Source organism: Zea mays, chromosome 4 (genome assembly GCF_902167145.1).
Source record: "Zea mays cultivar B73 chromosome 4, Zm-B73-REFERENCE-NAM-5.0, whole genome shotgun sequence".
NCBI lineage: Eukaryota > Viridiplantae > Streptophyta > Magnoliopsida > Poales > Poaceae > Zea > Zea mays.
The window spans coordinates 20,361,716-20,387,194 of NC_050099.1; the positions used below are offsets into that span (position 1 = coordinate 20,361,716).

Below are 25,479 nucleotides of genomic sequence, written 5' to 3' on the forward strand. Positions count from 1 at the left end.
CTGCAAGCGCATCCGCCCTGGGCGCAGGACAACACGAGCCGCGATTCCCTTTATTGTTCCCCCTTGTGTTCCGTCTCGCGCCGACCCATCTGGGCTGGGACACGCAACAACAATTTACTCGTCGGTCCAGGGACCCTCCGGGTCGAAACGCCGACAGATGCGTTTTTCTCCCGCTCTCGCTTAACAACTAGGTAAGTCTTATCTGTATCTTGTATATGCCAACCATACAAGATGCAACCACCACAAGTGTTTATATTAATCTCCAACTTCTTATCTATTTTTCTATCTCTACTCTCCTCGCTTAGATTCTTTTGCGATGAAGAGTTTATGGTTGTTTCCATGTAATTATTATGAACTAATATTTTATTTTACACCCGTTTGGTCTGTAGATATTGAAGCACATAATTAGGATTTGGAATAAGCTTTCCCAAATTTTTTTGTTTGGTTGCACATAGAATGAGATTTTAAATCAGAGGTTTTAAATTAGACTATAACTATAAACGTTTTAAATTAGACTATAACTATAAACCCTTTTTCCAATACAAAGTCTTACTCCTAGATATTGCGTGAAATTAGACCACATAATTTTAAACTCAAATTCAGTGACATCTAAACAATATAATTAGGATTGCATTTCATTTTAATACCATGCATGATTTGGTATTCAACTGAATTCAATTCCATCCTCTCTAACATCGACGTGCAAACTCATCGTATCGAATATTTAGGGTTTGTATCCGACGGTAAGCGGGTGAGATGTCATCACGAACTGTGCCGTCTTGTGGCTTATTTGACCGGACCCCACCTATCCGGCAGCCTATTTCACGCATGCTCCCCGTGACAATGACCTTGGCCGTGCCAGTTACAGCTACTCAAAACGATCTAGCCTCCACCACACTTTCTCGTTGACAACCCGGTCCTACAACCCGGTCCTACAACCCAGTCCTTCCCTTGCCCACACTCCGCAGAGCCGGTGGTCCGCGATCTCGAGTAACAAAAAGTAAAAGCCGCCTCTCTGCGGTGCCGACTATTCCCGAGATTACATTATTATATATATCTTCCCGCGCCCGAGATTCCCCGTGGATGACTCGCTGACATGTGGGCCCTCTCTGCGAACCTCGCCAGCACTAATCGAGCCGCCACTGGCAGCATCTGAAGAGAATAAAAGACAGCCCCACACGCAGCTCGAATCCCGGCACGTGAGCGGCGGAGGCAGGGACGGCCATGGCATGCAGTGGGTGCAGCTGCGAGGCGGCGGTGGGGGCGATGGCGTCGGAGGCGTACCTGGAGGGGGCGCCGGTGCGGGAGGCGCGGGAGCTGGTGGCGGAGCTCTGTCGGCACTTCTACGCGCAGGGATGGGTCACGGGCACCGGCGGCAGCATCACCGTCAAGGTCAACGACCCCACCGTGCCGCTCGCCGATCGCCTCATCGTTATGTCACCCTCCGGTAACCAGCGATTCACCTTGGATTCCTCTTCCTGCTTGCTTTTTGTGGCCTTGGGAGTGCTTGTCACCTGTTCGACGAATTGCCGCGTAGTGAGTTAGATGCCGCTGCTTTTTGCTACTGGAAAAAGAAAAGATCGCTGCTGTTACCCAAGAAACAATCGCTGCTGTTTGCTACTGGAAAAAGAAAAGATCGCTGCTGTTACCCAAGAAACAATCGCTGCTGTTATCCAAGAAACAGTCGCTGCTGTTGCCCAAGCTATGCCTCATGCCATATGTCTCCACGCTTCACGTGGAATCCCTCTGATCGGACTACTTTTATTGATCCGAATTATGTTCATGTTCTGACAATGATGAAATGCTATGAAATGGACTAGCTATGAGGCATTACCATATAAGGTTAACGCTTCAGGCCAAGTAGTTCTCAAGTGGAGGCGACTTTTAACTAAATTCAAGTTAAAATTTTTGAAACAACTGATGGAGGTTCTTTCGCTGGAAAAGGCCCAGAATGATGATGGGTTGCCATGAGACCAACTTAAAATTCCGTTTCACCAAGTTATAGCACACAGAAGTTTGAGTTTTTGAAGTATCCATTGTTTAGCTTATATCCCACTGCAGTCCAAGTTGAGCTCATGGTGTACTGTGCGCTCTGCATTGGGTTGTACTTGTACCACTGACACAATATCTCTTTAGATGTCCAGTGTTGGGATATCTTAAGCAGTTCAGGCTTTAAGGAATATACACAAGGATATCAATCAGGATCCTTATTTGTATGGTATTGCTGTCTAGTACCTTTACTGCTAGTTAGTGGGTCAAAATGCAGGTGTCTGAAAGGAATTCCAATTTTATACCTAATATTCTGCCAGAATAAGTAGCTAGTTCATTCCAGTGGCAATAAATGTGTTGACCTCTTTCAGGTGTGCAGAAGGAGAGGATGGTAGCAGAGGACATGTATGTGATGGCTGCAGATGGGAAAGTGCTTTCTGCGCCTGTAGCAAAGCCATGGCCAAACAAGCCTCCTAAGTGCACGGACTGTGCTCCTCTGTTCATGAAGGTTTGTGAATGCTCCCTCCTTTTTAATTTTTCTGTTGCTTCTGCTTGTTTTGATCTGAAAACTCTAGTTTCCTTTGGTGTTTTGAAGGCGTATCTGATGAGAGGAGCTGGGGCTGTCATTCACAGCCATGGAATAGAGACTTGCATCGCAACAATGCTCATCCCTGGTGCAAAGGAGTTCAGAGTAAGTCCCATTCCAAGTGTATTCGATCTGATTTTTAGATCAAACACATTCACCCGCCTTTATTAGAAAGGTTAACGAAAGCCCAGGATCCACCGCTGGGGATTCCAGCTTACATGAAGCAAGGATTACAGGTCTAGTAACAACCAGCACCGCTCAACTACAACCTTGAACACAAAAGAAAATTCCGCACAACTACCAAAAGTTTTGCCAAAACCAGCTAACTCAGACTAAACTGATACTGATCTTGTCTAACATTTCATTGGCCACTTCCATCGACTTGGGTTTGAGCAATGGACGCTAGGTCGTCAACATCATCACCATCTTGTGCATGATTGTTGTTGGGGAGGACATCAGTTTGTTGTTCGAGGCAACGTCATTCCTGGCCTTCAATCTGATTAAATTTGTGAAATAGGGTTATTAACATTTATGTGCTGATCTTTTAGGTGGCATTGAACAGTCCAATGATTTTTAAATCATATTCACAGCATACTTGTTTTTTGTTTCATGCAATTTATTTCAACGACAGCATGAAGTCGTAACATGAAAATGAATAATGCTACTTTTTGTGTGTGTGCATAGAATAAGTTCAACAGTGATTGCATGCATACATGCATGAGCTAGTTGGATTGGATCAGTGAGATCTGGATTCTGGACAGTGGCTTCATACAAATTCCCTGCATTCTCCATAGAGCTTAGTGTAACATTTTCTGAGAAGACACTAACATGTAATTATTTATCGGTAATATCACACCCTAGCTGGAACTTTGATTATGTACTATGACAGGATTTAGAAACTAAGGCCATCTTTGGTAGAGCTCCACTTTGTGGTTCTTAGCTCTAGCTCCTTGATTCTTCGGTGGAGTAATTCTAGTTGATTCCGGTGGGGGAGCAGGCGAGAATTGATTCTAGAGTGATTTTAGTGGGAATGAATAGGAAGCAATAGCACCAACAAGTAGGTTTTTAGCTCCCAGCTCCCCGTGTAAATGGAAGTGATTCTTGTCCTCAGTTTTTCTGTTTGGCTGAGTGCCAAACTACCCCTAAAATTCATAGTGGATTCTATTGTATATTTGTATGCTAGAATAATTGTGGTAAGAAAATCCTTATTTGACTAGATACTGATGCTGATCTTATTGCAGGTGACCCACATGGAAATGATCAAAGGAATCAAAGGTCATGGCTACCATGATGAATTGGTCATTCCTATTATTGAGAATACCCCTTATGAGTATGAGCTCACTGACTCCCTAAGTGAGGCGGTATGCTATCAAACTCCTATCTTTCAATCATCTTTTTTTCTTCTCGGACGCGCAAGAGATATGCACATCATTAAATTAAGAAGAAGTTTGGTCCAAAATAGACCAGTACAAAAAAGCAATGGTTTGAGGAGCATAAGGATTTGAACACAAATTCCCTGCACAACATGCCTCTAGGGATAGCCTTATAAGTTATAACAAGCTGATTCAAGGATTATCATGTCTCTAGCACATTAATTTTAAATTATTTGATGATAAATGGGGAAGCTGGTATATTGATTGATGTTGTTCAGAGCCTCTGATTATAGTTACTGTAGTGGTTTAGTCATCATAAATTTATCAGCCCAATTGGTTGTTTTTACAATACTATTTGGTTTATCTATAGTTACAATACTATTCTTGAATCTTGATAACAGAGTTTCCATGAATATTTTAGATGTATGTAGGCCTTTGATACAGAATTATTTATCAGATTGCAGCATACCCAAAGGCAACTGCTGTGCTTGTAAGGAACCACGGAATATATGTATGGGGGGAGTCTTGGATCAATGCCAAGACACAGGTGTGCTTTCTACCTGTGAATTTCTGCAGTTATTTAAAAATGCTCTGGACCCTGTGATGACCTCTCACTATTATTTTTATCTATGTTTCTGCAGTTTAGGCTTTTGGTTCCTTCACTTCAAAACCTCTTATATTGATAATCTTTGATGATTAATTTTAGCATATAGTTATTCTGATTAGGCACAATGAAACAGTTATTTACAACTAGGTTACTTCTTCGATAGTCCTTTTTTCTCTAGAAGTTAACTTTTCTTATAAAACTTTTTACATGATTATAAGCTAATAAGGTGAATCTTGTCATGCAACTTCTTACTTGGATACAAATTTGGATTTAGTTGACACTATCTATATAAAGAAGCGGGAATCATAATACCCTGAACTTGATTTGATGATTTCTTTAATCCCTCATTGCTGCATGATACCCAGGCCTGCTTTGGCTTTAGGGATTACCAAATTAAGGACTTCATTTGGATGACACTTAAATTCCCTGAACTAGATCATGCCTCTTTCAGAAGAAAAAATACAATGTATTTGTACCATATATTCATGGGAAGTCTTCTAATTCTTCAGAGTTTTGTGATAATAATAAGGACAGACCTAGTGCTGGCTGGTGGGATCTGGGGAAGGAATAGCCTTACCCCTGCATTTTGCAGGGAGGTTGGGTTTAAGCCAGGACTTTTTGGCTCAGTGGGAAGGCTTTTCACCACTACGCCAGACCTGTCCTTCAGTTCTGTGATAATAATCTTGTATTTCCTTTATGTCTGCTATGTCTGGAGATAATTAAGTGATTCCTATTTATGTGAGTAGGGATGTTAACTTCATTTTTATGGCCTTGCATTTCAGGCTGAATGCTACCATTATCTTTTAGATGCTTGCATCAAGCTCTATCAGCTAGGTATTGATTGGACAACCCCTGAACATGGTTCAATAAACAATCCAAGGAGACCGCACAGCATTTTGAGCCCTGAAATTTGTAATGGATGTCATGCTGCTGATTCATCAAAGGTTATTTCAACTTATTATTTTGGCAATGCTTTGCATGATACCTGTAGGATTTTTACTTTGTAACTGTCCTTAGTACTGTGTTGAAAAAACTGTGTAATATTTCTGTAGTTTTCCTTAATGTTTTTGTGATTGCTGTCTTTTCTGTTAAACTCTGCTCGACCTTTTTTCTACTGTGGCAGTGTGTTGTACTAGACATTGAGGGGACAACCACTCCAATATCATTTGTGACTGATGTCATGTTCCCTTATGCTCGTGATAATGTACGAAAACATCTGACTTCTACATTTGACTTTGAGGAAACTAAAGAAGACATCAAACTATTGCGCATCCAAGTAAGTGATGGAGTGGCCCCTTCAATCATAGATTTGTACGATATAGAATCCAGCATTCCAGCGATGACAAGTTTTTAAGTGGTACTAACAGTTTGCGCAGGTTGTTTTGTGTTATTCATGTTTTAACAAGTGAGTGGTCAACTATTCAGATTGAAGATGATCTACAAAATGGAGTTGCTGGGGCTGTTCCAGTTCCACCTGATGAGGGTGGCAAAGAAGAGGTTATCAATTCATTGGTTGCCAATGTTGAATCAATGATTAAAGCAGACCGGAAGATCACATCATTGAAACAACTTCAGGTAGCTTAGTTTGCAATCCACATCCTTGGTCACTTTTGCAAGCATATGAATTTTATCTTTGGTATAATTCAGTTGTTCTAATTGGCCAAATTCAGGGTCATATTTGGAGGATTGGATTTCAAAAGAAAGAGCTACAGGGAGTTGTCTTTGAGGATGTTCCTGTGGCGCTAAAGAACTGGCATGCTAGTGGCATAAAGGTGTCTCTTTGTTCTAGTTCATGTGAATTATGAAGTGCTGATTGTCCATGCTCTAGAAAAATACAACATAGATTTTACTTATAGAAAAGCAGTGCTAAAAATGCTCAGGGCTTCAAGATTTAGTGTAAAATGTTTTTTTTTCTTCTGATAGTAGGTTGTATAAAACTCACAACTCACAAGGCCTATAAAGTTTAGTGCAACATGAAAGGGAACACTGGGAAAATGATTCGTTTTTTAGAAAAAATAGTTTGTTATCTACTGCATTCATCTCAGTTTTGTAAATTATAGATTACAGATTCTAGTTAAGTTAGCACAACAACATGCATTCCTCAGTGTGTTAAGAGTGTGCAATCGTATTTTTCTCATGATGCAAAGTTATGAATACTTGTGATTAGGTCTACATATACTCAAGTGGAAGTAGAGAAGCACAAAGGCTTCTATTTGGCAATACAACATACGGTGACCTGCGAAAGTTCCTGTGTGGGTATTTTGATACCACAACTGGGTAAGCTCTTGATTTCTTGTTGCAGCAGCCTGTACTTCTATAAAAGATTCAACACAAGAAAAAAGATTTTGTTCTCTCAAATACACAAAAACTAAAGATATATTTCTTGTCCCGTTCATCTGCCAATCTATTAAAAAGTTGAGACATCTTTTATTTACAGAAACAAAAGAGAAACAAGGAGTTATTTTGAGATCTCTCAGTCACTGGGCGTGGACAGTCCATCTCAAATCTTATTCATCACCGATGTCTTCCAAGAAGCCATTGCTGCTAAAAACGCTGGTAATGACTAGTTCCATTTAATAGCTGTACCTCTGTACCTTGAAACATCCAGATTTCTTTTTCATTGCATAATGTGTTAAGCCGAAAGATGTACAGTTGACATAATTATAATCATGTGTTTGTGTTATGGTATCATTATAGTTTTATGGCCTTGTAAGATAAGCATAAGGCCGTCACAATGCTTATTATTTGCTCATCGCATTGGTTGTGTTTTTTTTTGTTCTCATATTTTTCTACCTAGAAAATTTGGAATTATTCTCTGTGTCTATTTAACCATATCTTTCAGGTTTTGAGGTGATAATCTCCATTCGCCCGGGAAATGCCCCACTTCCTGACAATCATGGTTTCCGCACTATCAAATCATTCAGCGAGATCTGAGGAATCTGGTGATCTGGACATGTCTAGATATATGTAATTCGCGAGTGCTTTAGCCCGCGTGCCAGTTCATGCAGTAGAAGCATTATAGCACCGCAGCATGGCAAAACGATGTGACGTAACAATAAGTTACATGGCGAAATAAAAACTTTGGTTCGTTGTGTATTTGTGGCTCATCTACAATTGGATAGTTTGCATTTCCTTGTTCAGCATCTGTAGGTTGTGGCTGTGATCATTTTTAGGTCTCGTTTGACATTGCTTAACTTCACGTAAATCAGTTTTTTAGCTTCAGCTGTTTTGGTGAATGGTTTGTCTAAACAGTTGTGTAGATTTCTTTAAAACATCTTTCCAAAGAATCCTAGTAAAAAACTACTCCCTCGGTTCCAATTTATAACTCCCTCGGTTCCAATTTGACGTTTTTATCTTAAATTTAATTGGTTTGTCTTAAGTATGGCTTTGAATTTTTCATTGGTTCCAATTTGACGTTTTTATCTTAAATTTAATTGGCTTGTCTTAAGTATGGCTTTGAATTTTTATTTTTTTTTCTTAAAAGTTTTGAATAAGAAGTTATAAATTGAGACGGAGCGAATATTATTTCCAGCTTTACCCAACTATCGTATCCTATTTCTATTATTTTTTAGCTTCATCTTATTTCTATATGAGACCTTGATTTAAAAAGCTTGATTTGTGTAGCTGTTTGCAAAAGGCTTGTTTGAAAAAAAAAAACAGCTTTAAAAGCTCGTAAAGCTGGTACAAACAATCTCTCATTATTATGCTTTTCTAATTACTTTTACCAATCGATCTAGCCGTTTGTTGGGAAAAAAATTCTGCACGGCGGTGCCGCACAGCGGCTGCGCTGCGGCATCGGTCCTGATTGATGACGCGTGGCAATGAAGTGCATCGTATGGCTAAGGACAACAGCGCTCCTAAGCAGGCTTCTTGACGGCTCGGCTCCGTTTGTTTTTGCGCTCGGCTCCACCTGTCTTTGTATTCGGCTCGGTTCATCGTGTGCAGAAGCAGAGGACACACTCTTGGCCCTGCACTTGCAGCAGCTTGCAGAATAAACAAAATTAAACAAAATACACTAGCTTGCAGTTAAAATGGTTCCACCATATTACAATTATGAAAATAAGCCAGAGTAACATGAAACATGCATTCCCATATGAAATTCGGAGAGTTTGATTTCTTATACAAAATAAAATCCAAGAGTACAGTCATATATTTTTATTATTTGGCACTCCATCAAAATGTAATTTTCTAACAGCTGATGCAGCATCTTGATCAACTCCAAGTAATAGACTTGTGTATCCTCCTTGTATACCACCACCATCCATGACAGAAGAGCTCATGTACATATTAAAGCATGGCATTGTGGCATTAGCATTCCCACCTTGCATCACTGGAATCGCCATGGTTGAAGATTGATCATAACCAACACTGAAGTTTGTATCAACGTCATTGTCCCTATTTCCAGATGTGTTATTTGAATCTTCTCCTATAATATGCAAAGACAGTAAATACAACAACACATAATTTAAAACTAATTACAGCTGGTAGTATGAATACCTTTGTTGTCCCCACCTTTCTTTTTCTTCCCTTTTCTCTTTTCCAGGGATATGGTTGATCGTTTACTCTTTGGCCCTTTTACCACACGAGGAACTCTAAACGATATTTTACCTGTTAATGTATCTATAGAACAATCGGTGGGAATTGGAGGAACATCGCAGATTTGTTGTTGCAAATTGCATATAGAATGATCTGCTTCTAAGACTAACGACCATTATCCGGATCAATATCAATTGCATAAAAGAATGTAGGATCCTCTATTTGCTTATTCCTCAAATAATTGCATAGTGTTTTTGCATCATTGGATTCTAAGTACTTTGTGCGCTCACGCCCAATCTCATTATTGCAATCCATCTTTGTAAATGGCACTTTGTCGGCTCCTCCATAAAACTCCTTCATGAATTCATACACCTGGGCAGGCCTCATTCCAGCCTCCCGTATGTGCCCAATTAGCTTTCTATCTGCTTCTATAACACGTCGTTGGGACCTTAGGTTTTTCTTCTTATTTGGACTAGCAAGATAATGATTGTGCTCCAATACAACCTTTTGCACCGACCAAATCCCTTCTTTACTAACACTGAACTGAATACGAGCACCGCATCCTGTCCTTGTAACGCCCTTCGAGGGCTCGACTTTTGCATATCCTTCACAACTGCAAACGAGATGTTTCTGATATACACTACCATCCGACCGGTGCCTTGTCGTACTCTTTCTAATGCTGAATCCAAGCACACCAGCATAGTCGTTGTACATGTCATAAGCTTTTTTCTCTGAATCAAAAGACATTCCAACTTCTGGAGCAATCAAAATATGACTGATTTTATCATTCACCTATTGTCGTGGTGGCTGGGATCGATGGCGGCGACGTGGTGGCTAGGATCGATGGCGGCGTCGTGGTGGCTGGGATCGATGGCGGCAACGTGGTGGCTGGGATCCATGGCGGCGGCGTGGTGTCTGGAGATGACGACGGTAGGTTTGTTTCGACCAGATAGAAGACGATGCGTTACGCAAACACTAAATCGAGCCGAGCGCAAAAACAAATAGAGCTGAGCCGTAATGGAGCTGCTTACGAGCGCTGTTTGTCCTTGTCATACGATGCAGTTCTCTGCCACGCGTCATTAATCGGGACCGATGCCGCAGCGCAGCCTCTGTGCGGCACCGTCGTGCAGAATTTTTTTCCGTTTGGTGGGGCTCTAGCTCGCCAAAAAGGCAAAAACAGCTGGCTCTAGCCTGCCAAAAAGGCAAAAACAGTTCTAGTTCTAGTTTTTCTAAAAAGCTGTTTTTTAAGCTAAAGTTATTTCACAAATTATTTGATAGAAACTTCTTATCCTAGTTTTTTTTAAAAAAATACCGTCCATAGAAAAGCTCAAAGCCTTGCTAAACAGGCTCTTAGGCTATCTCTAACAGATCTTCTATCCTATTCCCTATCTCATCTATTATTTCAAACTTTTTTCTGCAAACAATGTAAACAATGTCTTCTACAGTTTTGCATCCTCTATTTTACGTAGTCTACTGAAGACAGTCTTGGTATGCTAAATTCATCTAGCTGGAAGGAGTTTTCTTTTCGAAGATGAAAACTGATCCATTTTACATCAATTTTCATGCTAATTTTGTCAAAGATTGAAACATTTTAGAATACATTGTTGAAATGGGACTGATATGGCTTCGGGTCATCGGCCGCTATAGTTCACAATTTTTTCTACGTATGTGTCAACCATTGGGGCACGTGTATTGCAGTGTAAAAAATCAATCAATCACCTAGACTAGACCCTATTTGGCAATTGTTAGAAAAACAACGACTTCTACTTATTGTTTATTTTTGGTGTGTTTGGCTCAGCTTTATAAACTAGATTTACTGTAAAAAATCTGGAATATCAACCAAACGGTACAACATAATAGATTTCTAAAACTATACATATTTTTCTAGTTGAATTTATAATCACCTCATACCATAGATTTTCTAGATTTCTGTCATCTATATTACCAAGCTATCACACTTTTACAGAATCTACACTTGACAATTATTTCAACCAAATATATTTTAGTTTTTTTTCACAATCGTCATTTTGCAACAGCTTTCTCATAGCTCATAACTAAACCAATCAGATTCGAGAAACAACTATATATTTTAGTTTTTTCACAATCGTCATTTTGCAACAGCTTTCTCATAGCTCGTAACTAAACCAATCAGATTCGAGAAACAACTGAACTGATAAACTGCTACAAAACGCCATATTTAGTATAATTTATGCTTAAATCTATAAAGAAGCTGTGTCAAATAGAGCCCAGCACTTCAGTCACTGACTCATATAAAGAATCTATATGCTGTTTTCACGCATATCTGATCATCACAATTCACAACAGCACTGTTTCCAGCAACACAAGCACATATTTAACAACAATATATGCTTTACTAGAAAAAAACAGTTAAACAAACGTATCCGGGACTAATAGTGAATAAAACGATACTGCACTGTGCATGTGTAAACTGATCAAAAGCCATTTCAAAATACTATACATCACGTTTGAAATGGCCAGACGTCGCCATTTTTTATTTTCACTGAACAATATATACAGTGATGTACTTATACACAGGAAATCCAAATATGCAGAATCTAATACTGCAATACGCACAGATATATTCTTTAATAGAAAATACAAGAATTCGCAATGCTTATTTTAAGCTTTCACGCAGCCTTCTGTACAATGAAACACTGCACACTGAAAGAAGGCATTCATTCGTGCCCAGGAAATAACTATTTCCCCAGCCACTCGAAGCAGCAGCAGAGGCCCCAGCAAAACTTCGAAGGATAGTCTCTTATGAACACATCCCTGCTGTAGCCAACGACATAGAAGCTAAATGACTGCTTGCGACGCGCCATTGTGACACGGGTTACAGGCACAACTGAAATGATGTGTCTCTCGGAAATAACCCTTGCAGATGGTGGAACTGGCAGCCGGCTAGCGATGACTTCTGAGGAGAACTGGTTGAGTGGGTATGAATCAGCAAAAAATGCAGGAGTGCACTGGTATGCCTGTATGTTGCATAGCTGCACTCCTTTGGCTCTGTGGAAAACTTCTTCAGGGACCGAGGCAGCCCCTCTAGCTGCACTAACTTTTCTAGCTGACAGCGTCTTCCTGGAAACAGAATAGTTCGAGTTGGATCGATATATCAGGGGATTACTGTAACAGCAATCTGAAGTGATTTCTTGAAACTATTAAATAAAATAAATATACACGGAGCTCTCCTGCGTTGTTTGAGAAAGAAAAGCAACAACCGGTAATTCTCTTACTGATCCTCCCAGATTGTGAACATGCATCTTTCTGCAGTTAATATCTGTTGGTATTTGACTTGACATGTTATAGAGCATACATAGGAAGACTAACGAATTTGTTGCCTCAAGTCCTCAACACCAACGAGTCTCAAACTCTCAATAAATTATATTTTATGATGTAACGATAAACATATATTCACAAAGAAAGCATCAGCTGACAATATCTGCAACTTCCTAACTGCTCGCTATAGGTTTGTTACCCCAGAAATTTACTTGATTATTAAACGATAAGAATGAATTTTGAAATTACCAAACTAAACTTCAATTTTTGCATTCAGATGTTTTGGATTTTTATGTTGTTCAACAACTTCCTCCACTTAGAAACAGAAACCGATATAAATACTTGGAAAAATGACCTCAAGATTACCATTGAACATGAGCCATGCTTTGTGCAAGGAGGGAACCATATCCAGTACATGTGTTGCATGTCACTAATCCACGTGATCCACATGCTATACAAGGTAACATTCCTTTACCATTGCACATTCCACATCTGTGACAAAAAAAGTATATAGAAGATAATGAACATATGTGACAAGTAATATGGTTTTATGTACTATGCTGAGAAAAAATAATCCTAATAACAAAATTTAGGTCATCGTAAGCATCTAATGCAATATCAGGATATTTTTTGTATTTATACTCAATATGGATGACCAAGTACACATAAATTAGCACCCTTTTATACATCATTTAAACAACAACATGTGGACCAAAACAAAAAAAAGCAACAATACCACATTAACAAATTCAATCTTTAAAACAAAAGGACACAAGCACTGCATTTATGACACCTGCAGACACTAAATAGACTTCATCAAGGGATCTATATTCAAGGACTGAGGTGAACTACAAACATTTCACAGGTCCAAATGGGCCCAATGGGGGCCAGCTAGCCCTAGCCGAGTGCGTGTGGGGGTGGCAGCCTCCCTTGGATGGCTAGCCCCAACTCCCAAGGAGGAATGCACATCCAAATAGACTTTGAACAAGATCCAAAAGAATAAACTTAGATTAGGAAAGATAGAGCTTGTTTAGAAAAAAATGGTATTCCAAATCTATAAGGATTCTCCCTCTTGTTCGCTTAGGGAAAGTCATAGAGAGTATAATTATAGGGAACATGTACTCATATCGATCAAACAAGAAATAGAGGATTGTTATTCCTCAAGCTCGATGACATCTAGCTCCCCTACACCTGCCCTCTGACCTGCTCCTGCACAGAATGAGCCCTAGTCACTTCCCCTTGTGTACAGGGACCACAGGCCGCCATGACATTCCTATCCTCCATCCTACATGTTGCCTGGCCACTGCTGCCTGGATCCGTGCCGCCACTGCCGTACCGCTTCGGATCCGCACCGCTGTCACTTGGAATGCCGCCGCCAGACTGCGCACGCCTCCCCGCCGCTCGGATCCGTGCCACCATCTTCTGCGCACGCGCCTCCAACCCGCCCTGCAGCTGCTCCTCCTGGCTGGCCGCACCGTCGCTAGTTTGCGCCTCCCCGTACCACCGCAACCCTCTGCTGCGGCTCCTGACCGCGCCGCTAGAGCTCCTCCCCGCCACCGGACTGCTCCACCGCGCAGCAGCACCCGCTGCCCCTTCTCCATGGCGGCCCCTCCGCCAATCTCGGGTCTCGAAGCCGCCGCCGATGGTCTCCACCTTTTCGTTGGCCATCCTCCCTCCCCGGCACCCCCTTTCCACCGGGCTCGCCGCCGTGGCCAAGCCCCCTTTCATCGCTGGCCTCGGGCCACTCTCCGGCACCCCTCGCCGCCGCGACCACCCCTATCGCTGGCGGATTCGCTGTTGCGACGGCTGCACTGGGCCTTGCACTTGCAACCGCGTCCGACCTTCTTCCCACAGTCCTCGGAACATTCAGAGATAGAATCAATTCTAGGAACATTCTAAGAAGAAAAAGGTGTATTGTGGCAAATGGAGATTATAACTATGTCCTTTGCGATCTTCACTGTGAGGAGACCCACCTATCACCTTCTTTTCAGCTGCCCTTTCAGTAATGCTTGTTGGAACCATTTGGGCATTCACTGGGATCACGGCATGGGAAATTTGGAAGCAAAGGAATGCAACCATATTTAGAGAGGGTGAGCAGCATTTATGGGCATTCCATCCAATTCCACCCACTCTGGTTGGCTCCATTCATTCTGGTTGATCCAGAAAACAGACATAGCATAGGGCTAGTAACATGCTTAGAAACGAGTAAAGTGAGCTTGGTTCAAGTTCTCCCCGACTATGTAACTTGTTTAGTTGGGGTAAAACGTCCACCAAAGAGGACATAGGGTATTACGCATACTGCGGCCCAACCCTCTATAAGAAATTTCTATGTTAAGTCCTTGATGTCATAACCTCGTAGACGTACTCTACCGTGTCAGAACTTACACCCTGCTCCCCTTGCTATCTTTCTTTGATACCCTAGTGTTGTAACGCCGATAGTATGCATGATTGACTTCGCCTTCTAGCAGCCAGCCTCCATGCCCTAACAACAATGACAACGACAATGCTACCTCGTACCTTGCTAGCAAACATCATGATAACGCAAGAGTGGCCACAATTCCTCCCCATTGAGCATGTCTTCATCAGTTCTGGTAACAGGACATGTTGTCCGTCCTTCTCATCGCCAACTTACAACTATGACAACATCTTCCTTGGTGAGCTCATCCAACATCACTGCTACATCTCTTATGGAGCACTACATTGTGCCTCAGGATGCTAGGCTACATCTTCCACAAGTGGAAGTGCAAGCCATCAATTAACACCCACATGCGACAACAATGCTACTTGTCAATATGGGTGTTGCCCACGAGATCATCAATGCCTCAAGGACATCAACTGTTCACCATGATATGACGGTTCCAACCTCCCCATAGCTACATTGGGTCACTTTGCTACCACGTCCTTGATAGGACAATCCACAACCATCTCTTGCCCATGGTGGTAGGACGATTGCAAGTGCTCTTGGAGACACGATAGATGGCGACTGCCCTTCCTCTCGATGACACCTCCAAATGGATTATGAACGCACAAAGTCATGGGAGAATGATGTCATGGATCCAAATGGGCCTGTTCATAGTAGGTTGAGCGTTTGAGGGTCACGACTTCTCTTGGATGGTCCAACCCCTCATCCACAAGGAGAAATACACATCCAATTAGAGCTTGAAGAAGATAGGAATGAATAAACTCAGACTAGGAAAGATAGAGCTTGTTTAGAATAAGGAGAGTCCAAACCTATAAGAATTACATCTAGTTTTCTTAGGGAAAAAGTCATGGGAGTGTAAATATAGGGGACATGTACGGATATGAATAAAGCAAGAAAATAAAGGATTACTCCTCAAGCTCTATGCACCCCACCCTAGCTCCTTTGCGCCTACCCTCTCCTATCATCATCACCGCCGCCCCCTGCATCTGCCTTAGGTCACCAGCCTTCCCTTGAATATTGGCGATCATGGTCCCTAGGGATGGCAAAACTCCCCGTCGGGGAAGGGCCCATGAAGATTCGACCCGTTCGGGGTGGGTATGGAGATGATTTCTCCCCCGCAGGGCTAAACGGGGTGGGGACGAGGAATGGGTTTCGGGGAACAAGGCGGGGATGTGGGGCTAGCCCTAGCCCCACCCACCCCGTTGCCATCCCGAGTGGTCCCCCATCGCCTTCCCATCCCTTGTCCTTCTAACTCTGTCCCTACAATATATGCAACACCTCCTACCAATATAGACCCATCACAGAACTATATTTGTAGCAAAAGATGTAGAACAACTAACACTGTATCAGATCCATCTTGGTGAGCAAGTAAACCTCTGCCATGACATGCACCACACTGGGTCATCTGATTTGCTTTATAAAACCCGTGAGCCTGACCAGCATTGCATGTAGGGCATGGTTTCTCTCCACGACCCTCACAATCTGTCAAAAAAAATAAACAACTAATAGCTACCATGTTAAAATTAAAATGACTATAAATACATAGCAACAAAATTATGAAGAAGGTACTTTCTAAGGTGCAATGTGAAAAAAGGACACTTAGCTAGGTGTCCCTAACTTAAAAACAATGTTAAGATTAGTAGCATGCATATGTTCTTATGGCCTGTTGGTGGCAAAAGATAGCACAATATCAGCAAGTAGGGGTATGGCCGAATGCACCCATGTTAGTTATTATGGCATCATATGTGAGGACATGAACTGAAAGGTATTTCCATCATAGGAACATTCAAAATGCAGGAACAGATGCTGTAAGCCTACATAAGCAAATTAAGTTGCTATATGAATGCATTTAATATATTAAAGGAAAAGTAAGGTTAGTGCCACTGTGTTAATTACGTTGTCTGATATTTTCCATTGCCCTTTTTGTAATATTGAGACTCATGCTGTTCATTAATGCCACTGCTGATCAAATTTAGTGGCAAAACTTGTTACAGTCTTGCCATGGGTGTGATAGTGGTGTACACATAATAACAGGTTTTACACATTAGTGTCATGAATCCAAATATTACGAAAGCAATGTCAAATATCATAACCATAATTAAAATAGTGGTACAAATCTAATTCTCTCATTAAAGGAAAATCAGAGGGCACTGAAAGAAAAATACACAGTACCTGAGCACTTTTCAATAATATCTGAATGTGGAATCTTGACAGTCACTTCTTTCTCTGGTACAAAAAGTACAGGAAACTTAGACCTCAAATCAAGTTCCCACAATCCAGGCAAAGGACCTTTTTCTCTTCCATCTATATTCCCACTTTCAAAGGGCTCCTTTTTTGTAATAATGTATCTTTCCTCGATGAAGGTTTCCAAGGTGCCAACATAGACATTGCAGTCCTCAATGGAGGTAATTTTCCATGTGCGGGCAGGGTGACTTCCCCAACAGCATCGATGTCCAATATGGTCAATGAGTAGCTGTCGGATCTCCACCTCATCCAGTACATCCCTATCAGTAGATCGAACCATTCCATTGTCAGCATAGAACAACAGTCATACCAACAAAAAGACAGAATCACAGGACAGAAGGGGAGGGAAAATGATACGCAGGGAAGCAACAGTGCACTTGTTTTCAAATGGGAAAAATATGGTATTTAATCTATTTAAGCTTGGTGCAAAACGGGTAACTCCTGTTCTTGACACCATTTAACAGTTTTGGCCTTAAGATACTCCATCAAGCCAACTGATAATGGGAGTTCCCTGGAGCCTTAGTCTTCTTTTATCAAGACATCATCCTTCAACTGTATGCCCAATTATTCCTACTCTATTCACTACTTGCTGTATACATGAATTTGCTAGAAGTCTGGTCCTCGAATTCGATTATTATCAGTTAATTTAGGTCAGTTATTACCAAATTTCTTTCAAATATAACAAATTGACCTTTTAGCTTCTGTCATTTAAGTCCTGGTGCAAGTTATACATAAATGTGTTAGCTTGTTACTTATGGGTTATCTGAATGTTAACAGGAGACGTAAAACTAGAACATCTGAACTACTAGTGTTTCAAATGTTTCATGATTTCTAATCATTATGGAATTCACAGGTGTACTGAGGTGCGGTCAGAGACCTTTTCCTGAGTCCTCTAAGCAGTTGTGAATGAAAAAAATGATTTTCATATAAAATTTAGATAATCAAGGAATATTCCATCTCTATGGAAGTTTGTAGCTCATCAAAGATCATACACTTACGGTTTATCTTAAAAGAGAATATTTTGTGCAATCAATCATGCAATCAAGTGATCTGGTGCATCTAATCAAAATCGAATGGTGGTTGCTATTGCTATTTTAGGTGGAATGAGTTAAATGTAAAATAGGTACTCCTTCCGTTCTTTTTTATTTGTCGCGGTTTAGTTAAAAAATGAACTAGCGGGCGACCAATATTCGAGAACGGAGGTAGTACTATGTTTCAAGTGAAGGAGTTAAGTGTCCTCCATTGTTACTAGAGGATTATCTACTTAAGTCTTCATTGCAGCCAATACTAATAGCATACATGATGTCTCATTTATCATCATTTTACAAAATGGCATATTTGCAGAGCTCATGGATAATCCAGTTACATCAGACATCTACCATCAAAAAATGAATTGAAGGATAATAGGATTACTGATATGTTGAGTGATCATACTCATTATGAAAAATGAGAAAAAGTTAAGCATCCTCAATGATAGCTTAGTTTGGCACTTCTGAGCTACGAACATATTTCAACTAAAAGGCAGAAACAGCATATGACGAACTAGCATTTCGACTGAAAAAAAAAACTCACCTCCCGACGCTCTCAGAAGGTTGGTAACTGCCACCATACGGATATGGCCCTTGAGGAACAATCGCCAACCCTTCTGCAGATGCAACCCACAACCCAGCACCAGCAGTTTCAACAAGACAACAACTCCTTCAGTTGGTGAAAAATCGGAAGGGAAAAAGGACGATTATGTGGAGGCCGGTGGGGGAGAAGCAGAGCACCGACGGCGGCAAATTACCATTTGGATGGGGAGACGGTGGGGCATGAGATGGGGACGGGGAGAGCATGGCGCTATGAATGGACGGCGGGTAAGCATAGGCGTTGTCGCCGTTGGGAGGTGGGCCCTGGAACGTGTGGAAGCCAGCGGCGGACCTGACCTCGTCGGCGCTCACCTCAGGCCCTTCCCAGCCCCCGCCACCGCCGCGCAGCACTGAAGAGGTGCTCCGGCCCAGGAACTGGTACTGTTGCTGCTGCGGGTCCGCCGCGGCTGCAGAAATGAGGTCCCACAGATGAGCTGATGACGGGATGGGATCGGGAGCAGATGATTTGAACGCCCGCGTCGGTGTTGACGACGGTGGCGGCGAATGGAGCGGAATCTACCTGGCGGGGTGGAGGAGAGGAGGGGGCGGCGTTGCTCCTCGCCGTCGCGCTCCTCCTCGACACCCATGGATCCAGGGACTGTGTTTGGTCGGGGGAGGACAGGGCCGGGATTACCGAGTCCAAAGACTCCGCTGCGCAAAAGGGCACAAGTGCACCGCGCGCCATCTGGTGAGTGGGTGTTAAATACTGAAGCAGCTTGCGATGGAGTCGTTGCGAAGGAAGCGAACTGTCAGGACCAAAACGAACGGAAAACCGACAGAAAGTACCTCTACCATTTCCTTTTTTTTTTAGGAAAATAGAAAGGAACCGGCAAGCCCGTCAGGCCGGAGCCAGAAACGGTTCGAAAATGAAAAGAGAAGGGCGTGAATAGCAAACTAGCGTGAGAATATGTTTAAATGCAAGACGACATTACACAATAAAGTTGAGCATTTGGTTTAAATAGTACTCCCGGTCCTAAGGCCATGTTTGGTTTCAATTAATCCTAGGCCTAAACTTTAGTTCCTACATGTTTGGTTCTAGGTTCTAGGCACTAAACAGATTCTAAAGTCATTAAATACAATGTCCAAAGACTTAAATGTCCTTAGAATATACTCATAATATTAGTTATCCATAAAAAAAGTAAGGGCAACATGATAATTATGAGCTTTTAGTCTCTTTTAGCACCTATGTGAAAGACTAAAAACTAAATCATTTTAGTATATATTTTAGTCCTAGTGTTTGGCAAAAAAGAGACTAAATGGGACTAAAAACTAGAGACTAATCTTTAGTCCCTCTAACCAAACACCCCCTAAAATATATTTTTCTAGACTTCATTTTCATCTTCAGGAGTAATGAAATGAACACCGTACTCCTGCTGATGCCATTCATTCAGATCAGCTGGATAGTTAGGCACTAGAGTATTGTATTAGCGAGGAGGCATGTTTAAACCCATGTGTGCTGCAAACTACCTCAAGTTGTCATTATGCTTTTGAGCCTTGCGACGCTGCTATGCAGTGTCAACGACGTGGCTGCGATAAATAGCGAACAACCCAGCAATACCTCAAGCTAGGCGCAACAAAGGACTAGGCCTCCTTCCGTGATCCCTACGTCGACCGCCGCGGTCCATCGGACCAGAAGCGATAGCAGCACAAGAGGAGGACTCATCGAGGGGAGGCTAAGGGGGTGGCTCATCGGAGGAAGCTAGATCGCTAGAGCCAGCTGGAGCCCGCTTTGACCCGCTGAAAGGAAAATGTGTCCTTATACCATTTCTATAATGTTTTGGTGATTAAGTGTTCAACACATAGTGAGTGAGTTGTTATGTGCTAAACAAATAAGAAGTGCAAATCATATAACAAGGTATGTTTCTAGACTTAGGGCCTGTTTGGCATGGCTCCAGAGCAAAACTCCAAGGAGGAGCTGACCAGAGTATGCCAAACACTCTAACTCCAGAGTTGTAAACTCTATGGAGTTTTTGGAGCTACAGTACAATTTTTTGGAGTACCTCTTTTGCTGCTCTGAAAACTCCAAAAAAGCAACCTAGTCATGGAGTTTTGAGTTATTTACCCGCCATTGCCACTGGTTATGAGAAACAATCTAAACTCTGGAGCAGAGCTGCTCCACCCAGAGTTTTAGAGTAGAGCTGCTCTGGGGTGGAGCAGAGCCATGCCAAACACACCCTTAGTAATTGGTTTTATTCAGTCAAACAACAACTCTGGTCAGGTGCACCGGACTGTCCGGTGGTGCACCAGACAGTGTCCGATGCGCCAGGCTGGTCTCCGATGAAAAGTGCTGCTCTCGGGAATCGACTGCGGCGTACGACTAAAAATCACCGGACTGTCCGGTGAACCAACGGTCGCCAGCGCCAACGGTCGGTCGTGCAATCTTCGCGCGACACGTGGTCACGCCAACGGTCGGCAGGGGCACCGGACTGTCCGGTGTGCACCAGACTGTCCGGTGTGCACCAGACAGTGTCCGGTGCGCCAACGGGCCCGAAGCTGCAACGGTCGACTGTGCCCGATTTGGAAGGAAATCAAGCACCGGACAGGCTACAGTAGCTGTCCGGTGGCGCACCGGACCACTCGACAGAAGGCAAGGATGACCTTCCAAGTTTGCCTCCAACGGCTCCTAGCTGCCTTGGGGCTATAAAAGGGACCCCTAGGCGTATGGAGGAGCTACCCAAGCATTCTCTAAGTATTCTCAAGCATCCAGACTCCACTCTCGCGCATTCGCTTCATTGTGTTAGTGATTTGGGCTCCATTCGAGTTGTGCACTCCCTGAGTTGTTATTTGAGCTCAAGTCTTCACTTGTGTGCGTGGTTGTGCTGTGTATTTGGGTCTTGTGTGTGTTGCTATTCCCAACCTTACTCTGTGCTTTCTTTGTGATCTCAAATTGTAAGGGCGAGAGACTCCAAATTGTGGAGATTCCTCGCAAACGGGAAAAAGGCTATAAGGAAGAAAGCTGTGGTATTCAAGTTGATCGTTGGATCACTTGAAAGGGGTTGAGTGCAACCCTCGTCCATTGGGACGCCACAACGTGGAAGTAGGCAAGTGTTACTTGGCCAAACCACGGGATAAAAATCGCGTGTCTCTTGTGTTGCCTTCTCTGTGACTGTTTTATCCACAAGAACTCGCTTCGAAACTACTTAGTTGCGCTAACTAAGTTTTGTGGCTATTTAGTGTTTGATTTTACAGGATCACCTATTCACCCCCCCTCTAGGTGCTCTCAATTGGTATCAGAGTCGTACTCTTCATCTAAGGGACTAACCGCCCGAAGAGATGGATCCTAAGGGAAAGGGGATGGTGGCCAACGACAAGAAAAATGAGTCTGTCCTCAACGAGCCAAGAGAGGACAAGCCTACTGACTCAGGCTCGAGTCAAAAGAAGAGAGAAGGGAAAAAGAAGAGGCGCATTAAGAAGATCATCTACTAAGACAGCGATGCCTCGTCTTCTTCACCACACGACGACAATGACGACTCTTCAAAAAGGAAAACGGTCAATCAAAACAATTCATTTGATTACTCCCATATTCCATTTAATTCAAATGCTCATTTGCTATCAATTCCACTTGGGAAACCTCCACACTTTGATGGAGAAGACTACTCTTTCTGGAGTCATAAAATGCTTAGTCATTTATTTTCTCTCCATCCTAGTATCTGTGAGATTGTTGAAAACAGAATGCATTTTGATAGTACTGACAATCCCGTTTCATAAATGAGCAAATACATAAAAATGCACAAGCTACTACTGTCTTTCTAGCTTCACTTTGCAGGGATGAATATAATAAGGTGAGTGGCTTGAACAATGTCGGGTATCATAATTAGGGGTACCCCCAACACTCCTAAACGCGACTGGAAAACATCTTCAGAGCAAACCATAAACAGCTGATAAAGCGCGGTTCAAGTCAGGGCCTCGTCTACCAAGGGACGCGACCTCATCTGAGCCCAGCCTTGGCCTCGGACGGGAACAGTAGTCCCGGGCGGATTCACGCCTCGCCCGAGGGCCTCCTCAGACAGTGAGCGCACCCTCGGCTCACCTGAAGCCCAGCTTGGGCAAACTCTATCGTACAACGACCTCGGCCGGATCGCCCTCCCAACCGACCGTATCGCATGCGCATTTAATGCGGGGATCGCCTGACACCTTATCCTGACGTGCGTGCCTCAGTCGGCAAGGTCGAAGTGACCGCAGTCACTTCGCCCCTTTACTGACCGATCTGACAGGAAAACAGCGTTGTTCGCCCCGCTCCGACTACTGTGCCAACCACCAGGGTAAAACTTAAGTCACGATCTCCCACGAGTTCGGCCTCGGGCGCAACAGGGAGCTCCGCCTCGCCCGACCCCAAGCCTCGGCCTCGGCCTCAGCCTCGGCCTCGGGAGAAGGTCTCTGCCTCGCCCGACCTCAGGCCACGGCCTCAGCCTCGGCCTCGGGAGAAGGTCTCCGCCTCGCCTGACCCCAGGCCTCGGCCTCAGGAGAAGTCTCCGCCTAGCCTGACCTCAGCCTCGGACCGACTACGCTAGAGGGGATACATCATTACCCTACTCCTAGCTAGCTGCCTCAGGCTATGAAGGAACAAGACCGGTGTCCCATCTAAGGTTACTCCGGCAACAGGTAATGATGGTTCCCCGCGTGCGCCCATGACGTCGGTTGCTCTCAAACCCCCTACGAAAGCAAGCAAACGTCAGCAGGATCCATGCCGCCCGACAGCTGTGCTTCTACAGGGCTCAAGGCACTTCTCCGACGGCCACGTTAGCTCGTGTACAAGGCTCAAGGCACTTCCCCGCCAGCCACGTAGCGCATAGCTACACCCCGTTGTACAACTGGACATCTCCTTGCATCTATAAAAGGGGATGTCCAGGGCCTTCCTAGGAGAGGGGTCGCGTGAGGGTGGGCGCAGGGGCACGTGGTGACACAGACACGTTGACAGCGGGGTCTCTCTCTCTCGCTCTCGCCTCTGCTCCCTCGCGCGATGCTTGTAACCCCTACTACGAGCACCCCGATGCAGGATAACATAAGCCTCATTTCCCTCTTGTGTTCCATCTTGCATCAACCCATCTGGGCAGGGGCACGCAGCAACAAATTCACTGGTTGGCTGACGGACCTCGCGGGTTCGAAACGCCGACAGTTGGCGTGCCAGGTAGGGGCATGCTGCGTGTTAACGAACACTTTCCCGTTGAGTTCCAGATGGGTAGCCTCCAGCAGCCTCTTCAGCCGGGGATGGTGCTCCGCTTCGGGGGTCTCGAGTTCATGTCCCTTGACGGCAGCTACGACATGGTACTCCTCCCCCCGCAGCGCGACAGCAACAACGGTCGTCGGCTCGCCCAGCAGCGGAGAACTCGACGACGACTTCCCCCCGTGGTAGAAGAGGAACACTCGGGTTTGCCCCACCACCCTCCTCGCCGGAGGAGGAGGAGACGGGGCAACCGTGGCCATGCAGGAGGCGGCACCTCGTCGGCTGTCGGGCCAGAGCGAGTCGACGACACCGGCACCCCTGCGGGGGCCATGTCGGGTGTTGTCCTCGCACCTGAGACAACGACGGGTGTCGCTTCCCCGCAACACGCCAACCCCAAGCGGACTGATGACGCCAGCACCCTCGCGAAGGACTTGCTGGGTGTTAGCCTCGTACCTGAGATAACGGTGCAGTCCGTCCCTGACGTGACTTCCCCACCGTCCATCGACCAAGAGGTACCGTCCATTTTTCACCCTGTCCCTTTTAGATTCAGCTTCGATCCACCAAGCGACCCCGCTTCGGTAAGCGCTTTCGTGAAGGCATAGCCTAACCTTCCGGGGTACCATATGTGGTCATCTTGGGACTGACTGACGGCCGTCTCAACCTCTAGACTTGCGAGTTCCGAGGAAGACGACGACTCCGACTTCGGTTGGGATTTCTCCGGGCTCCGTGATCTCAGTGCCATGCGAGACTTCATGTCCGCATGTGACTACTGCCTCTCCGGCTGCTCTGACGATGACCACAGCCTCGACGATGAGGGTTACGACCCGAGTCGCGAGTGTTTCCACGTCGATCAGGGGGATCACGGTGGAGACAACCACCTTGGCATGCCGGAAGATGACAACGCCCCTATGCCTGCGTCTCGCGTTGACATCCCGCGGGAGCTAGATGTGGTCCCAGTCCCTGCGGGGGTCAGGACACACAACTCGAGCAATTCCGCGAGATGCAGGCCATGCTCGACGAAGAAGCGGGACGACTTGTGCAGCTCTGACAAAACATCGAGCAGGAATGGGCAGGTCGAGCTCTCGCCGGAGGAGCGCGTCATCGGGCCCGGGACATCCAGCGCCGTATCATTGACGGTGCCAGGGCAGGGCTGCTCCCGGCCTCCAGCGGGGTCGGCGAAAATCTAGCTGCAGCAGCGATGCTGCTTCGAACGATGCCGGAGCCATCCACTACCGAGGGGTGGCGTATCCAGGGCGAGCTCAAGGATCTCCTGGAAGATGCCGCAGTCCGACTAGCTAAGAGCTTTGCCTCCCAAAGGCAACGATGCCCCTCGGAGCATCGCACAACGCCCTCCCGACGTGTACGGGAGGCCTCGGTCCGCACCGGGCGCACGCGGGACGGGACGCCTGCAGCCCCGGATCGCCTCGGTGACGAGCACCACCGCCTCGGGGAGAAGGTGCGCCGAGGCCACCACCCCAGGCGCGGAGGATGCTACGACAGTGAGGAGGATCGGAGTCCCTCGCCCGAACCGCCAGGTCTGCGAGTCTTCAGCCGGGCCATACGACGGGCACTGTTCCCGGCCCAGTTCTGACCCCCGACTACCATCACCATGTACTCAGGGGAGACAAGGCCG

General features: G+C 44.6%; 2 protein-coding genes across 2 annotated transcripts; one reads left to right on the plus strand and one right to left on the minus strand.

The window, feature by feature from the left end:
- The first annotated feature begins 1,098 nt into the window (after positions 1-1,098).
- On the plus strand, positions 1,099-7,791 carry LOC100282341 (Probable bifunctional methylthioribulose-1-phosphate dehydratase/enolase-phosphatase E1). Its single transcript, NM_001155253.2, has 12 exons — positions 1,099-1,447; positions 2,361-2,497; positions 2,585-2,680; positions 3,817-3,936; positions 4,406-4,495; positions 5,338-5,499; positions 5,679-5,831; positions 5,981-6,130; positions 6,226-6,327; positions 6,723-6,832; positions 6,993-7,111; positions 7,398-7,791. The coding sequence occupies exons 1-12, from the start codon at positions 1,225-1,227 to the stop codon at positions 7,487-7,489; spliced, it is 1,554 nt and encodes a 517-aa protein (NP_001148725.2). The 5' UTR covers positions 1,099-1,224; the 3' UTR covers positions 7,490-7,791.
- A 3,655-nt stretch (positions 7,792-11,446) lies between these two features.
- Positions 11,447-19,334, minus strand: LOC100272643 (uncharacterized). Its single transcript, NM_001147102.1, has 7 exons — positions 19,203-19,334; positions 18,841-19,089; positions 18,627-18,699; positions 16,983-17,314; positions 16,151-16,292; positions 12,755-12,880; positions 11,447-12,190 (listed from the first exon to the last, which is right to left on the minus strand). The coding sequence occupies exons 1-7, from the start codon at positions 19,267-19,269 to the stop codon at positions 11,809-11,811; spliced, it is 1,371 nt and encodes a 456-aa protein (NP_001140574.1). The 5' UTR covers positions 19,270-19,334; the 3' UTR covers positions 11,447-11,808.
- Positions 19,335-25,479: the final 6,145 nt, after the last annotated feature.